The sequence below is a fragment of the Oncorhynchus kisutch genome, linkage group LG2 (genome assembly GCF_002021735.2).
Source record: "Oncorhynchus kisutch isolate 150728-3 linkage group LG2, Okis_V2, whole genome shotgun sequence".
Lineage (NCBI taxonomy): Eukaryota > Metazoa > Chordata > Actinopteri > Salmoniformes > Salmonidae > Oncorhynchus > Oncorhynchus kisutch.
In genome coordinates, this window is record NC_034175.2 from 4660547 (window position 1) to 4678332 (window position 17786).

General features: G+C 44.9%; 1 protein-coding gene and 1 long non-coding RNA gene across 2 annotated transcripts in view; one reads left to right on the forward strand and one right to left on the reverse strand.

The window, feature by feature from the left end:
- Positions 1 to 2135: 2135 nt before the first annotated feature.
- On the forward strand, positions 2136 to 4202 carry LOC109905949 (uncharacterized). Its single transcript, XR_004212139.1, has 2 exons — positions 2136 to 2191; positions 3608 to 4202. It is a non-coding gene; the product is annotated as an uncharacterized LOC109905949 (long non-coding RNA).
- Positions 4203 to 4296: 94 nt separating this feature from the next.
- Positions 4297 to 17786, reverse strand: part of LOC109905939 (leukocyte receptor cluster member 8 homolog) — a 28522-nt gene continuing 15032 nt past the window's right edge. The window contains exons 3-15 of the mRNA XM_031838100.1: positions 15046 to 15201; positions 14706 to 14789; positions 13662 to 14100; positions 13365 to 13521; positions 12935 to 13105; positions 12268 to 12501; positions 11908 to 12072; positions 11245 to 11536; positions 11046 to 11147; positions 10865 to 10933; positions 10640 to 10769; positions 10309 to 10516; positions 4297 to 10186 (exon numbers count right to left, since the gene is read on the reverse strand). Coding sequence (XP_031693960.1) covers positions 10024 to 10186; positions 10309 to 10516; positions 10640 to 10769; positions 10865 to 10933; positions 11046 to 11147; positions 11245 to 11536; positions 11908 to 12072; positions 12268 to 12501; positions 12935 to 13105; positions 13365 to 13521; positions 13662 to 14100; positions 14706 to 14789; positions 15046 to 15201 — 2370 coding nt within the window. The 3' untranslated portion in view covers positions 4297 to 10023. The remainder of the gene's footprint in view (positions 10187 to 10308; positions 10517 to 10639; positions 10770 to 10864; positions 10934 to 11045; positions 11148 to 11244; positions 11537 to 11907; positions 12073 to 12267; positions 12502 to 12934; positions 13106 to 13364; positions 13522 to 13661; positions 14101 to 14705; positions 14790 to 15045; positions 15202 to 17786) is intronic.

The following is a 17786-nucleotide window of genomic DNA, read 5'->3' on the forward strand; positions in this document are numbered from 1 at the left end:
CTAAATTGTCCTTTTTCTAGGTTAATCTTTCCTCTTGCAGTCTGCCATTTACACAATCTTGCTTTTTCTTTTCCCAACTTCTGTTTCTGAATTTTATTCCACTTTTCCTCTGCTACTGATATTCTGCAATTCTTTCCTCTTTGTTTCAGATTGACACTTTCTTTCTAAACTCTCCTTTTGCTTTTTACACACTGTCCTCTTAGCTGTCTTGTAGTCATCTAGCTGTGCCACTTTTACACACTGTTCTCTTAGCTGTCTTGTAGTCATCTAGCTGTGCCACTTTTACACACTGTTCTCTTCGCTGTCTTGTAGTCATCTAGCTGTGCCACTTTTACACACTGTTCTCTTAGCTGTCTTGTAGTCATCTAGCTGTGCCACTTTTACACTGTTCTCTTAGCTGTCTTGTAGTCATCTAGCTGTGCCACTTTTACACACTGTTCTCTTAGCTGTCTTGTAGTCATCTAGCTGTGCCACTTTTACACACTGTTCTCTTAGCTGTCTTGTAGTCATCTAGATGGGCCACTTTTACACACTGTCCTCTTAGCTGTCTTGTAGTCATCTAGCTGTGCCACTTTTACACACTGTTCTCTTCGCTGTCTTGTAGTCATCTAGCTGTGCCACTTTTACACACTGTTCTCTTAGCTGTCTTGTAGTCATCTAGCTGTGCCACTTTTACACACTGTTCTCTTAGCTGTCTTGTAGTCATCTAGCTGTGCCACTTTTACACACTGTCCTCTTAGCTGTCTTGTAGTCATCTAGCTGTGCCACTTTTACACACTGTTCTCTTAGCTGTCTTGTAGTCATCTAGCTGTGCCACTTTTACACACTGTTCTCTTAGCTGTCTTGTAGTCATCTAGCTGTGCCACTTTTACACACTGTCCTCTTAGCTGTCTTGTAGTCATCTAGCTGTGCCACTTTTACACACTGTTCTCTTAGCTGTCTTGTAGTCATCTAGCTGTGCCACTTTTACATTTCTTGTCTTTGATCATTTCTGTAATTCTGCTTCACTCTACACTTTGGTATATACGTTCTCTATTAACATGAACTATTTCCTAATACTAACATTACAACCTCCTGATTCTTTTACCTGACTTGTGAGTTCTATATTTCTGTTTGCTTTAAGCCAGAACTCATTTCCAATTTCTTCTTTTTCTGTTTTCTGTCATTTATTTTGCTTTCCTATTTTAAAGTTTTCTAAATGTTCTGTCCATCTTCTTTTGTTTCTCAGCTATCATTGCTTTCCTTCACTCTACTGTGCTGTCTATGTCTTCTATTTTTTGTTTCTCTATTACCTCTTCTTTCCCTCTGCTCCTCTGACCCTCTTCAGGTCCTCCTCTGACCCTCTTTAGGTCCTCCTCTTTCCCTCTGCTCCTCTTCAGGTCATCCTCTTTCCCTCTGCTCCTCTGACCCTCTTCAGGTCCTCCTCTTCCCCTCTTTCCCTCTGCTCCTCTTTAGGACCTCCTCTTTCCCCTGCTCTGCTCTGACCCTCTTCAGGTCCTCCTCTTCCCCTCTGCTCCTCTTTCCCTCTGCTCCTCTTTAGGACCTCCTCTTTCCCTCTACTCCTCCTGTTTTTCTGTCCCTCTTCAGGTCCTCCTCTTTCCCTCTGCTCCTCCTGTTTTTCTGTCCCTCTTCAGGTCCTCCTCTTTCCCTCTGCTCCTCCTGTTTTTCTGTCCCTCTTTAGGACCTCCTCTTTCCCCTGCTCTGCTCTGACCCTCTTCAGGTCCTCCTCTTCCCCTCTGCTCCTCCTGTTTTTCTGTCCCTCTTCAGGTCCTCCTCTTTCCCTCTGCTCCTCTCTGACACACTTTAGGTCTTCCTCTGCTCCTCTCTGACCCTCTTTAGGTCCTCCTCTGCTCCTCTCTGACCCTCTTTAGGTCCTCCTCTGCTCCTCTCTGACCCTCTTTAGGTCTTCCTCTGCTCCTCTCTGACCCTCTTTAGGTCCTCCTCTGCTCCTCTCTGACCCTCTTTAGGTCTTCCTCTGCTCCTCTCTGACCCTCTTTAGGTCCTCCTCTTTCCCTCTGCTCCTCTCTGACCCTCTTTAGGACCTCCTCTTTCCCTCTGCTCCTCTCTGACACACTTTAGGTCTTCCTCTGCTCCTCTCTGACCCTCTTTAGGTCCTCCTCTTCCCCTCTGCTCCTCTCTGACCCTCTTTAGGTCCTCCTCTTTCCCTCTGCTCCTCTCTGACACACTTTAGGTCTTCCTCTGCCCCTCTCTGACCCTCTTTAGGTCCTCCTCTTCCCCTCTGCTCCTCTCTGACCCTCTTTAGGTCCTCCTCTGCTCCTCTCTGACCCTCTTTAGGTCCTCCTCTGCTCCTCTCTGACCCTCTTTAGGTCCTCCTCTGCTCCTCTCTGACCCTCTTTAGGTCTTCCTCTGCTCCTCTCTGACCCTCTTTAGGTCTTCCTCTGCTCCTCTCTGACCCTCTTTAGGTCCTCCTCTTTCCCTCTGCTCCTCTCTGACCCTCTTTAGGTCTTCCTCTGCTCCTCTCTGACCCTCTTTAGGTCCTCCTCTTTCCCTCTGCTCCTCTCTGACCCTCTTTAGGTCCTCCTCTTTCCCTCTGCTCCTCTCTGACACACTTTAGGTCTTCCTCTGCTCCTCTCTGACTCTCTTTAGGTCCTCCTCTTCCCCTCTGCTCCTCTCTGACCCTCTTTAGGTCCTCCTCTTTCCCTCTGCTCCTCTCTGACCCTCTTTAGGTCCTCCTCTGCTCCTCTCTGACCCTCTTTAGGTCCTCCTCTGCTCCTCTCTGACCCTCTTTAGGTCTTCCTCTGCTCCTCTCTGACCCTCTTTAGGTCTTCCTCTGCTCCTCTCTGACCCTCTTTAGGTCCTCCTCTGCTCCTCTCTGACCCTCTTTAGGTCCTCCTCTGCTCCTCTCTGACCCTCTTTAGGTCCTCCTCTGCTCCTCTCTGACCCTCTTTAGGTCTTCCTCTGCTCCTCTCTGACCCTCTTTAGGTCTTCCTCTGCTCCTCTCTGACCCTCTTTAGGTCCTCCTCTTTCCCTCTGCTCCTCTCTGACCCTCTTTAGGTCTTCCTCTGCTCCTCTCTGACCCTCTTTAGGTCCTCCTCTTTCCCTCTGCTCCTCTCTGACCCTCTTTAGGTCCTCCTCTTTCCCTCTGCTCCTCTCTGACACACTTTAGGTCTTCCTCTGCTCCTCTCTGACTCTCTTTAGGTCCTCCTCTTCCCCTCTGCTCCTCTCTGACCCTCTTTAGGTCCTCCTCTTTCCCTCTGCTCCTCTCTGACACACTTTAGGTCTTCCTCTGCTCCTCTCTGACCCTCTTTAGGTCCTCCTCTTCCCCTCTGCTCCTCTCTGACCCTCTTTAGGTCCTCCTCTGCTCCTCTCTGACCCTCTTTAGGTCCTCCTCTGCTCCTCTCTGACCCTCTTTAGGTCTTCCTCTGCTCCTCTCTGACCCTCTTTAGGTCTTCCTCTGCTCCTCTCTGACCCTCTTTAGGTCCTCCTCTTTCCCTCTGCTCCTCTCTGACCCTCTTTAGGTCTTCCTCTGCTCCTCTCTGACCCTCTTTAGGTCTTCCTCTGCTCCTCTCTGAACCTCTTTAGGTCTTCCTCTGCTCCTCTCTGACCCTCTTTAGGTCTTCCTCTGCTCCTCTCTGACCCTCTTTAGGTCTTCCTCTGCTCCTCTCTGACCCTCTTTAGGTCCTCCTCTTTCAGCTTTGTATTTAGTTCTTTATGTTATGTTTTTCTTCTCCATTCACCTGTTCTGAATGCTTTCCTGTCTTCTGAGCTCCTGTGAAAAACTGCTTTCATCTTTCAGTAGTCTAGTCAGAATATTCCCTCATGTTCTATGCCCCTTGCTTTCATTTTCCTCTTGTACCTGCTGCCCGTCACCTCTTATTCCTGTGTGCTTTTCTCTTCCTAGAACTTATTTTCCTTCATTATGAATTTACACAGAAGAGATGAATCTTGTAGAATGTTCTCTCCACGACATGCTAATGAGGATTTCTATTGCTATTCTGTGGCTTGTTGCTTCTTCAGCCTAATCAATTTCCTCATGCAAAAGCATACCTTTTCCCATCTGGTCATACTGTGAGCCATTCTTTTGACATTTGAAACAGTGCGATCAGTGACATGACGTCAAAGTCCTGAAATGCTGGCTGTCAATCTATCAACTCACTGAACTGTCCCTGTAATATGATTGATTGTCCATTGCCGTCTCTCAGTTCAGATTTTTATTAAAATAATAAATGCCTTTAACAATGTTCAGTTTGAGTAGTCCTCTGGGTTTGATGCAATTTTTACATTGATTAAGTAGAAGTGCAACATGTCATTTCTATAACTCAAGACAAACAATACTTATTTCTAAACTTATTTTATTAGGTTCAAGAAAAAAATACATATGTACACAGTATTTACAAAATGGGAGTATTTCATTTCAAATACAATCCAGGGAGGGTTGAGACTGGGGAGGGATATTTTGCAAGTATATCCTTTAGTTTCAGCTAGCTGCAACAGAAACCACCTGAGCAGCGTAGAAGCAATACTTACTACCGAGAATGGATAGTTACACAGCAACAAGTCACTAGCAAACAGATACTCAACATGAAGAGGGTGGAGAAAGGAGATATTCTGATAGAAGGGAAGAGGGAGGGGACACATGCAGGTAAGAAGAGTGAGGAGAGAAGGAGCAACAGAACAAATCCACTAAAGACAGTGAAGAATTAAAAATGAACCGATGCATCAGGCTGAAGTAAGAAAAGGGAATAGTTCAAGTGCAGTCTAATAGGACAAATGGAGGCAGGAGTTACAGTGATGGGCTTCAAGAAGTTCAAGAGGAAAAAAACAAACCCACAGGTGTCAGAAGGAACAGTTGAGAGAGTAAGAGGAGGAGCACATTTTAAAAAGGAGAAGCATTGTTAGTTAAATGGAAATGTACAGTTATAAACTGTCATTGAACAAAAAATATGAATGTATCAGAACTAAAGCATCAATGTGAGATATGAGAGGTTCTGCAATGTTAAATATCTGACCAGGAGATAGCACGCTACATGAACTTGACTTCACTGTTGAAGAGGTGTCTGAAATCAACAGAGACAAGACAGAGAAGCATCCTGTTTAGGAAAGGTACAGAGCAAGAGAGAGCAACATTCTGATATGGGAGCCAACTACCACCGGACTAATCAAAACTGACAGGAATGTGGCCAAATATAAGTAGATAAGATTTGTTTTATATCTAGAATGAATTGTATGCTGTATGTCCAGATCCATTTTAAATCCCAAAAATGCTAGAGATACTTATTAATGTGTTTCCAAGTTAAAATAACTCCCAATGTATTACGATAAATACCAAATGCAGGCAAATTAATTTACAGGTAGACCACGAGGCATCTGACAAAATGCATTGAGGTTACAGAGATTCCAAATATTAACTGACCAAAAAAGGTTGCCTTTCCAAATATTGATCTGTACTTGAGATGTTGACATAATGACAAATCAATTTCTAGAGAACACCATGGTTATGAAAAACAAGAATGCATGCAAATGTTTCTGGACAAACAGTATACATTAACACATAGGAAGGCCAATACCTCTAAACCATCATAACTATAGACATAGATTTCTGGCAAACCTTACTAACTATAGATTGAGTGGAAAAAAATCTGACATCGAATGTTTTCTTGATTCAAGTTAAGAATAGTCAAATAAAACACATTCAAAAGACTTGACTAAAACAATTGAAGTCAGGCTCCCATGGATAAGACACAGCAACATCAGGTCATATTGACAAAATGGCTTGAACTTGAGTTGGCAGTATCAAGTCTTGCATTTCTCACACTTTTCCCTCTCTCCAGCTTGCTTCTGGAGGCTGGGAGGAGGTGCTCTCTTTTCACATTCCTTTTGCTCCTGTAATGCAGTACTGCAAGAAGAAAAATAAGAGAAAGGAACTGGTGAAGGGAGTGGGGAAAAGTAAAGTTGGACAGAGGATAGGAAGATGAAGAGAGAAGGGACAAGTTGAGTCATGAGTACAACTTCTGATTAATGACAGAAGTGACCAAAACAAGAGCACATATCACACAAAATAGTGCCAGTCAAATGACACAAAGGGATCTATAAATGGGTAGAAGGGATGCTGAGAAGACTGATCACTCATCCAGACATTCATATTGAAACTGATCCTGCAGTCATGTCATATATATATATATATATATGACATCTCTCTCTCACAGGCTCTCAATCCAATCATTAAGAATATTAACAACATAATGACGGTACCATATTGATATGTTCCCATATCAAAGCACTGACTCACACCAGCCAAACCACTTAATCTGAAACAGGTCCGGGTTTGCTCTTTGACAAACTACTTCCAAAGAAATTGACAAACGGGAGACTTGAGCAACACAAACAGTAACAGTTTGTTTCTTGGCTGATTGGAGTGCAGTGCCTTCAACCAAACCTTTCTCTTGCCATCAGGATGTTGTGTAGTGGTTTTAGTACATTACTTATCTCTAATGCAGTGATATTCAAACTTTTTCAGTGGGGAAACCAATTTTTCCCCCAGAATTCCTGGGGGGGAAAAAATTGTGGCCTGAAGAATTTCCAAAGCTACTGACCTTCAATTCATGTTAATCTCATCGAAATGAAAATAAACCAATAAATACATTTACTCAAAAATAGATTTTTCAAATGATCTTTCTCAAAAACGTTTCTATATTGTCCCATACAATGACGAATGAATGTTTTCGCATTTTAGCGACCCCACTGCAGTTCCCTCATGGGTTGAGATGCTGACTTTGAATACCACTGCTCTAAGGGGTTCATGAGTATAGAGAGCCAGAAAGGTTGAGATGCTGTCTTTGAATACCACTGATCTAAGGGGTTCATGAGTACAGAGAGCCAGAAAGGTTGAGATGACAGAAATGCATTAAATAAAATCTAAAAAGAAAAATGGGTTTACAGAAGATGAGCATTTAAAAAATGAGTAAGAAATGAAAGTGGTCAACCATGTGTGCATATCTGTCAAGAAAAATATTTGGTTTATACAGCAAATATCCCATTTTCAATCCCTGTAAAAGCCCAAAATATACACCTTCTGTCCTGCACACTTGAATAAGCAGTCAAAAATATAGGGTAGAAATCACGCAAGTGTTTGCACTACAAAAAGCAGTTACTATCAATTCCCCATTTAAATCCACGGCAATATCAAAAACAGGAAATGTATTCCAAATCATCCAACTTCTTAGATTTGTAATTACAATTTACATATTCACATCAATTGTCTTAAATAATTAATTGTTTATTACCCATATCTAAAATGCTTCAGCTTCTCATTCACCATATGTTTGTCAAAATTACACTTGCCCTGGTAAACATAAAACATGTCAAAATGACCAACGAATACAGTTACTGAGAAGAAAAAAGGCCAACTGAATCCATAACCATGTACATTAGATACTGACACATCGACTCTATAGATGATCACACAGGACATTTGTTACAGCACAGACTTCTGTTCATCCTGAAAGTTGAGTCCTATCTTGTGTATAGCCTCGTTAGTTATTTTATTGTGTTACCAAATCCTTTTTGTATTTATATCATTTTTCTTCCTTTGTAACTCTGCATTGTTGGGAAAGGGCTCGTAGGTAAGCATTTCAGTCTGAACCGGTTGTATTCAGTGCATGTGACAAATACATTTGATATCTCTGCAATGGAACTTAACTCACTAAAATACCCAGAGCTTTGATGTGAATCAAGTTAATACCCTTCAAGGTCATGCCTGAAAACAAGGGGTATATATGCTGATATTAGATCAACTGATATCACCAACTCATGTTCCCATTTCTAGGTTCTATTTATGTATTGACAATTATGTTGATTTACAATTAACTCTCCACACTAATCTTCTCGCATCAGATCTTATCAAGAGTATACACAGGGATGTAGCCTAATGTATAACTGCTGGATAGGACCCCAAAATAACTACTCTACAATCCTTCACTCTCACCTTTACTGAAAACCAAAATGTCTGCAATGGGGTTTTAATAATATCACATGGTGATTTCTTAGCTTTAAATATATAAGCAGATTATTTGATTACAGACAAACGTTTGATAAGCAGAGTCTTATGCTTTAGCCGCCAACATTAATGTCCTAAATTAATGTTTTGTGGCAGAATGTGAATTTTCAATTGAGGAGACAGTTACACAAATTCAGGTTTAAAAGGCATCTGCACCTGCATAATTTGACAGTTTGGCTTCATCAATGTCTTGCAAATGAGGGGTGTTCTCCAAGGGTTAATACTGGCACCCTTCATTTTATATCACAATTTCAGACACACTATCATCACGTGGATGGAATTTAAGCAATTACCACAGACTTGATATCATACACCTTAACCCAAACCAATGGTTAGTGTTTGTGAATGAGCCAATAGTGAATACCAGGTGATCTTTGCTGTGCTGTCCTCCACCTCCTTCCAGCACACCAAGAGTCCTTTTTCTTACCAGCCATACATACATACATACATACATACATACTCAGCCTTACTGAACGGAGTGTGGAGCATACAAACCCAGACGTTGCTGCCATCTGCACAGACAGCGATCTCATCTCCATCTGTTGCGTGGCGGGACTGAACCAGCCACCATATTTGAAGGTGAAGACTTTGCCACCATCTTGATGGAGCTGACTTCTTCCTGTGTGGTGGGAGTGCTTGACGACTGCTATTCCATGCTGCTGAGGGGGCTGTTGATCGGCTAACTCAGGAAACACCACAGGCTCGCTCAGAGCCTCAACTTGGTTATTTGGTACTCTTAAGGGGTGGGAGACTGCCTCCTTATCTGCTCTCAGGGGATAGATGGACTATAGGTGGATATCCTGCCTCCTGGACACATACCGAGGGATTGCAGAGGCCATTCTTGGTAAATATTAGGGGACTGTATCCACCATCACACTTTATAAGTCAATGCCTACCAGAAAGGACTAGACACCAGGCTTGGAGCTCTACTATATTAGAGAGCAGATATAACTGGGATGTAAACTTTGTGGTCAAACTTTGGTGAACTCTGGGTGACGACTGTTGAAGCAGGGGACTGTGGGTAGCAGACAACTGTGGGGTAAGGATGGATGTGGCCAACCTGGGCAAGGAGCCAATCAGAACCTTCAGATTTCTCAGTCAATACCTTTCAGGGGTGACAAGTGTGCAGGGCTAGGCAGGAACAGGAAGTGGGGGTAACTTTCCCCACCAGATCGCCAATCGTAGACAGCTTGAGGGAAGGGGGGACAGGACATACAAACCACCATCTCCTCCTCTCCCGGATTGGACGCTGGATCACGAAGGCTTCCTGAAGGCAGCAAAGGGCTAGCACAGTCTCTAGAGCTGAACACCTGAACAGACAAACCTCTTCTCTGGTTGACGGTTTGGTTTTGGAGTGGATGAGCAGCCTGTTGGATGAGGGCTTGAGGGATAACTTTAGCTCATTTCGTTTTCATCTCCCTCCCTTGGGTTCTCAAGGCTCGTCTTCACATGAGTTTGAGGCTGTTGACTTGAGGGAAGGAAAAACATAACAGAACACTGTTAGCTTAAAACTTCTGAGAGCGATAGTGGATGGGAGACCTTGAGGCTACACTCTTCTCTGATCTGTGTGAGTTGGTGCTTGATCTTCGGGTCTTAAATTGAACTAATGCCTAACATCATCTGTTCGTCATTAAAATGTTCTAAGTCGAAGGTATAATTAATATCTTGAGCTGATCCGAGATGTGTGGGGCTAAGCTAATCTAAATGTATTTGATGTGCAGCATGTATGCAGATAATCTGCCCCACTCTTGTTATTCAGTCCATATCTGTGAGCACATTGCATCTGCGGGTGGGATCCTCACTGAATTTCAGCCTTAAGTGATTTAGTGGGTCCTAGTGCATATCTCCCTCTTTCTACAGGACTAAATTGTAGTTTCAGTCTAACCACTAGTCTCCCTCCTGAAGTGTAGTGCAGAAGAACTGTAGGGTACATTCCTGACCCTGTCTATCTCTCAGTATCTCCCTTTAGTGTGCTTTCCCCCCTCCCCGGTAAACCCCCCACCCCCTCAGGAGGCTGCCAGACTGGCTGAGCTGGTCTTGCAGTCTATCTTGCTGGGGTCAGAGGGGAAGAAGGTGACCCCCAGGCCTGTGAGGAAGGCCATGCAAGAGTCTAAACAAAGGAAGCCCAGACTGGACTGCACATACTCCACCGGCAAGTCTGGTCTGAATCTGGGAAAACAAGAGAGGGAGAGGCAATTTAAAAAGTTGGACCATTTCTATCTCTCATAGAATTACATAAAATGATGAATTGTTAGGAACCATGGAGTTTGTAGGAAAGGCCTCTGGCGTACGTTTTGAATAAGGCCCTGAGAGCGATCATCCTCTCCCTCTCTACAAACTTGTCTATGAGGTAGGATGCCATGCGTGGGGCTCTCCGGTAGAGCTGGAAAAACCGGTGGAAGTTTCCCAGAGCCCAGGCGGCGCGGAGGGAGAGTGCGTGAGACACACACTCATCCGCCCGCAGCGCCGCAGTCAGGTACACCAGCTCAGTCGTGATGTCTGTGTGTGGGGGGCAAACACGCAACAAACAAAATCAGGACATTAAGCTCAATTCTATGCGAGCCAAAATCCAATGCAGAAATATAATGATTGATGAGGAATATCAGGCAGGTGGTAAGTTACCTCCAGAGTTTTTAGTGAAGATATAGTAGAGTAGTCTGTAAGCAGTGAACTCCCCTATGTTCTCTGATGGGTTGTCCTTATACAGGGCCTTCAGCTGCATCTGGCACTGGTTGAACTCTGCGTGGTCGCCCTGGTAACAACGCAAACATTTAGAGAAGAATGCACATCTAGTACGACACCGCAAGAGGTAGCGAAGGGGGACAATGTATGGAGAGGACCTCTCACCTTTTCCAGAGCGATGCGTGCATGGCACTCGTATACTTCCACTGTGAACTCTGTACGAACTCCTTGAACCTGAAATGAGAAGAGACACCTCCTGTTTTCATATCCTCATACAATAGGAATCAAATACCGTGATAGGACAAAGTGCCTGTTCGACAAAACTAAAAAGGACATGTAAACATACCGTGAGGTCCTGTCGTATGGACTTCATCTGTTCACAGGCGTAGGGGTAGTCCTGACGGGTCTTCCAGTGGGCCTTCACAGCCAACAGAGACTTCCTCAGCACCTGGCCAGAGACAGGGGATTAGGAGACAAACATCACACAATCTGAAGGGAGGCCTCAAATAAGGATCCTCTCATTCCACGTGACAGGCGATACTCACAGATACGGGACGCACGGTGGCAGGGTCGGGGGCACAGGTGAGTCTCAGGTAGATCTTGGTGATCTCTTGGCAGGTGCCCACGATGGGGCAGTCGTCCCAGCTCAGGTCCTCCTTGGGCAGCTCCAGGTTGTTGATGGACAGCACCAGGGGCTCTGAACGCATCTTGGTGTTGTGGAAGCGTGCCGCTCGGCTTTGTTTCTTGGCCTCTCGGTGGGGGTCGTGGAAGTCCAGGCCGGCGTTCCCACCTTTCCTCTTCTTGCCCAGGACGGTGGAGTTAGCGTCATCCATGTTTCTGAGAAGAGAAGCCGAAATGTGATCAGCACAATGAGAATCAGGGAAAGGTGAATATTAGTTTGTGGGTGGGTCAAGGACAATGACTTGAAAGAAGATTTCACCCAAAACTAGCTTTTGGTATTTGTTTCATTAGTCCATTGTTGATATACTCCCAGAATGTTTTGCATGTCGGCAATCAAGTTTTCAAGATGTACCACTTTCAAAATACAGCCAGTATGACGCATTTCTGCAGTTTGGCATAATTTGATGCAAAATGCATAATTCTGTCTATATTTCTGTATTTTGAAAGTTGTATATCTTGAAAACTTGATTGCTGACATACAAAACACTTCGTCTGGAATTTCTTTAGGCCAAAACATGTTTATTTACCTCCGTCCTCTGTTGCCTCTTCCGCCCCTTCCTCGTCCCCTCTCTCCACCCCCTCTGCCTCGGTCCCTGTCGCCCCCACGGCCACGCCCTCCTTTCTGGTTGCGCCGGGGAAGCTGGGTTCGGAGGTCACTGGACATGCTGCTGTCCGACTGGGACTCAGAGTCACTGGAAGAGGAGGATATTACAACATAAAACTACACAGCATACATTCTCTTTTTAGAGTGGCTATCATTATACTATATTAAGGGGAATATTTGACCTATAACAAAGCAGGTTGGGACAAATAATACACGTAGCCAATTATGAAGGGAAAAAACAAATCACTGGACTAACTCAAAACACACACACACAGTCTCTCACCTGCGTCTATGTCTCTGGCCATTGCGGTCCCTGTGTCGGCTGTGGGAGGGAGAGGGGGAGCGAGAGGAGGAGCCTGAGGAGCTGGATGAGGGGCTTCTCTGGGAGAAGACGTTCCTGTAGTGCCCCAGCCTGGCCCCGCCACCCCTGCCACGCGTAGCCCCACCACGACCCACAGAACTCTCCAGAGTCCTCTGGGTGGGTACAGCCTCCCAGCGAGACTGCTTGGCCTTCAGTCTGGACGGAGAGAGAGGAGAGAAGGGATTAGGATGACTAGCACCTCTTGATAGAGCTTAGGCATAAATTAGGCATTTGGTCTCCGAAAGGGGATTCGGGCTTTCTAAGTTCGGTGAAACATCGGGCCAAGTTCGGCGGGCGGTGAAACATCAGCCAGACGGTGAAACGTCAGCCAGACGGTGAAACGTCAGCCAGACGGTGAAACATCTGCCAGACGGTGAAACATCTGCCAGACGGTGAAACATCAGGCTAAGTTCCTAGACAGTGAAACATCAGCTAGACGGTGAAACATCAGGCTAAGTTCCTAGACAGTGAAACATCAGGCTAAGTTCCTAGACAGTGAAACATCAGGCTAAGTTCCTAGACAGTGAAACATCAGGCTAAGTTCCTAGACAGTGAAACATCAGGCTTTTTCAAGAACTGCTCCACTCACTCAGGCAGAGGCTCCCGGTCCCAGTCGATGGTGTAGGCAGACCCATCCTGTAGTCTTTTCTGTAGGACCTCCTTCAGCCCCTTTTCGGTGCGGTCCTTGTCCTCCTCATTCTCACAGGCTGTGAAGCAGCGCTGAACATACTCCTTCATCGCCTGGGGCCAGTCCTGGGGCCTGAGGGAATAATTTTTATAATCAGCACTGCAACAGTAAATCAGGGGGAAAGGAAACTGGTTTGGGAGTACTAGGTCAATTTGAAGTGACTAATTATTAGTTTGAGAAAGCAGGACATGGTACTTCTGAAATCTATTGGATGCAGATTTTAAACCCCTGTCATCTTCTGATCATGAGTAGAGATACTTCATTCTTCCCCAGTAGGTATTAAGGATAGTAAAGACAGATATATTGGTGTCATTAGTAGCTGTCTCCTCACCGTGTCTGGGCACCGCCAGGTGCAGCAGGAGCAGCAGCTGGGGAGGAAGGAGTAGCAGCCAATCCAGTGGGTTGTTCCCCAGGAGGGAAACTCTGATTGGTCATGACATAGGGTCGCTTGGGAATGTTGAACTTCATCGTACCTGCTCCAGGTGCCTCTGTGGAAGACAATAAAAAAGGCATTGAAACAAAGACAACACCAAGTGATGGGAAACAAATACAAAGATAAGCTGACAGAAAAAAAAACATGCTTGAGACACCTGAACACACACACAACTCAATACCCTCACACACTTACGTTTCATGCGGTGCCAGAGCTGCTGTTGCTGTGGCAGTTGTTGTTGATGGTTCTTGTTTTTGTTGGCCTCTCCTCTCCCAGCTCCTGGTCCATACTGACCCTGTCCTTGTTGCTGGTGTTGGTTGTTATTCTGCTGCTGCTGGTATGAGTTCGGAGTCTGGTAGCTCTGTCCATAGCTGGGCCTGCCCTGGTTGTGGTTGTAACCTCTCATCTGATTGGGATCGTTGTTGGGGTAGGGCATGGGGTTGTAGGAGTTCTGCCCTGGAGGAAGGGGGTACTGGGAGTTGGGAGGGGGAGGGATGGCTGGGGGAGGGGGGGGTGGGGGCTGCTCAGAGCTGGTGGGGCTCTGGGGGGGTGGTTGAGGTGCAGCAGGAGGAGGGGGTTGGGGCTGAGAGGGGTAGCTGGAGGACTGGTCCTCCATCACAGGCAGGGATGGAGGCTGGGAAGGTAGGGACAAATAATAGATGGGGGAAAAGAAACTTGTGAAAGAAAGGTAATAAACTGCGGAGATTCCAAAACTTCTAACTGCAACAGACTTCAGCTCCAGACATATTCTTAGTGGGAGGATTACATTATGCTGAGCCGCGAGGCACCGGGTAAAGGCCCGTTACGTCATCGGGGAGGGAGGAGCGTCCTTCTCAAAAACTAACAGTAATCTGTGCCCCTTCTCAAAACGAACAGTAATCTGTGCCCCTTCTCAAAACGAACAGTAATCTGTGCCACTCAGTAATTTTGTCAACAAGGCGGCATGACGCATTGACCAATCAACAGTGGAGGGTTGCACCTGACAGTGTGAGATAATTAGGGACGCCTGTCAGGGTAGAAATAGAACATTATTCAAATGCCAGTCATCAATAACATCTTAATTCATACGTTTGATTCCTGGCACACTTCTGTCCGGAAACAGAAAGTCATTTTTACACAAATGCCTGGCATTGGGGAATCATTTAATTAATGATTCAAAAACTGCAACAGAGGAAGAGTGAAGTAAACTGAAAATTTGATTGATTTAAGTAGCAACAGTAGCAGTTTTCTGATGGTTACCTGTCCAGTTGGAGTGGTGGGAGAAGGGTAAGGTCCTGGAGGTACACCATACTGGCCCTGAGGAGGATAGCCACCACCACCATACTGGAGAATCAGAGGAAAACGTACTTCAAATATGGTACTGGCTTGGCTTGTTCTGTCGGTGTATCATGTGTTAACAGTTCATCGTTTTTTAGTCACAAAGTGCAGGTTTTGTAATGTGTAGGCTAAATCTAACAATTCCAAATCTAAATGCTATAGTGCATAAAGCCGGCATCAGTGTCGGGGAAATCATTACCAAGGACTATTATCATAACAGTTCATCTGAAATGTGGAGGGTGCAGAGGATATGTACACGTACGGGGCCCGGAGCCATGGGGTAGTAGTAATTGTAGGGGTAGGTGTACCCAGGATACGGCTGCTGCTGGTTCTGTTGGTACCACTGTTGGTAGTACTGCTGCTGTTGCTGCTGCTGTATGGCTGTTGACTCAGTTACTCCAGGCTGAAACTGACCAGCCTGGAAACAAACAGACAACTACTAAGTGATGAGAGATTAAATCAGAATGAAAGCCTACTCGTCCATTTGAATCATATTCGGGTAAAAAGCCAGAAAGACCTGGGCCTGTTTCCACAAAGCCTCAGAGTAGGAGTGCTGATCTAGGATCAGTTTAGCCTTTTAGAATCCTAAACCGGCATGCTGTCCGGTCCTCTGGCAGTCTCTATGGGGGTGCCACAGGGGTCAATCGTCGGGCCGACTCTTTTCTCTGTATATATTAATGATGTTGCTCTTGCTGCGGGCGATTCCCAGATCCACCTCTACGCAGACGACACCATTCTATATACTTCCGGCCCGTCCTTGGACACTGTGCCATCTAACCTCCAAACAAGCTTCAATTCCATACAACACTCCTTCTGTGGCCTCCAACTGCTCTTAAACGCTAGTAAAACCAAATGCATGCTTTTCAACTGTTCGCTGCCTGCACCCGCACGCCTGACAAGCATCACCACCCTGGATGGTTCCGACCTTGAATATGTGGACATCTATAAGTACCTAGGTGTCTGGCTAGACTGTAAACTCTCCTTCCAGACTCATATCAAAACATCTCCAATCGAAAATCAAATCAAGAGTCGGCTTTCTATTCCGCAACAAAGCCTCCTTCACTCACGCTGCCAAACTTACCCTAGTAAAACTGACTATCCTACCGATCCTCGACTTCGGCGATGTCATCTACAAAATTGCTTCTAACACTCTACTCAGCAAACTGGATGCAGTTTATCACAGTGCCATCAGTTTTGTCACTAAAGCACCTTATACCACCCACCACTGCGACTTGTATGCTCTAGTCGGCTGGCCCTCGCTACATATTCGTCGCCAGACCCACTGGCTCCAGGTCATCTACAAGTCCATGCTAGGTAAAGCTCCGCCTTATCTCAGTTCACTGGTCACGATGGCAACACCCACCCGTAGCACGTGCTCCAGCAGGTGTATCTCACTGATCATCCCTAAAGCCAACACCTCATTTGGCCGCCTTTCCTTCCAGTTCTCTGCTGCCTGTGACTGGAACGAATTGCAAAAATCGCTGAAGTTGGAGACTTTTATCTCCGTCACCAACTTCAAACATCTGCTATCTGAGCAGCTAACCGATCGCTGCAGCTGTACATAGTCCATCGGTATATAGCCCACCCAACCCAATTGACCTACCTCATCCCCATACTGTTTTTATTTATTTACTTTTCTGCTCTTTTGCACAACAATATCTCTACCTGTACATGACCATCTGATCATTTATCACTCCAGTGTTAATCTGCAAAATTGTAATTATTCGCCTACCTCCTCATGCCTTTTGCACACAATGTATATAGACTCCCCCTTTTTTTCTCTACTGTGTTATTGACTTGTTAATTGTTTACTCCATGTGTAACTCTGTGTTGTCTGTTCACACTGCTATGCTTTATCTTGGCCAGGTCGCAGTTGCAAATGAGAACTTGTTCTCAACTAGCCTACCTGATAAAATAAAAATCTATAAAAAAATCAATAAGACTACATATACAGAGGTTGAGACCTGATCCTAGATCAGCACACTAACTTTGAGACAGAAGCCAGTCAGAAAATATGCTAATTTTCCCTCCAGTGGTGTGTTTCCACCAAACTGACTTATTTGAGAAATCTGTGCTTTATGACAGTGCACACAAAATGTAATTTTTCACTTAAGTTTTCATATATCTAATAAAAATGAAACTTTCAGTGTGTTTTCATTGCATCTTCAACTAGTTGTCACAAACTTTCGTTAAATAGCACATTTTCCTATTCTGGTCTTGGCACATGCACTCTAGCCAACAGCTTGCAGATACAGTGCAGGTAGGCTGTGCAGGTAGGATAGTCCACATTATTATGGATATTTGTATTTGTCAAACAGCAGTCAAACATCGATCATGTCACCAGAATAAGACCCTCAATATTTACTGTAAAGGAGCATCAAGCTCATAGCGTGCACTTTCATAATTTACTTAATCTGTAGCCTAATAAACTGCATGGTTTCCCGAGTTGTAGTGGGCGGACCACACACCATATCATTGCGTGACTCCAAGTTGTCAACCTATGATTGGCCAACAAGCTTATTTGACACATCAAATAGTGTTATTTTACACTCAAAGACCCAAACGAAATGACTGAACAACGAAGCAGCACAGCAAGTGAAAGAAATAGGTTTTGATTATGTTTTACTGGTAACAGGGACATAGGTAGGTAAATGCCAAGAAAATATACATGTGTGTGTTTATTTAACTAGGCAAGTCAGTTAAGAACAAATTCTTATTTACAATGACAGCCTAACCCGGACGATACTGGGCCAATTGTGCGCCGCCCTATGGGACTCCCAATTACGGCCGGATGTGATACAGCCTGGATTCGAACCAGGGACTGTAGTGACGCCTCTTGCACTGAGATGCAGTGCCTTAGACCGCTGCGTCCATGTGTGTGTGTTAAATAGTTAACTGTACTAGAATGCTTAAAAGGCAGCAAAAATGTTAAACATTGGTTATCAGTATCGTTTTTTTTGGCAAGGAAAATATCAGATATCAGTATCGGCCAAAAATGTCATA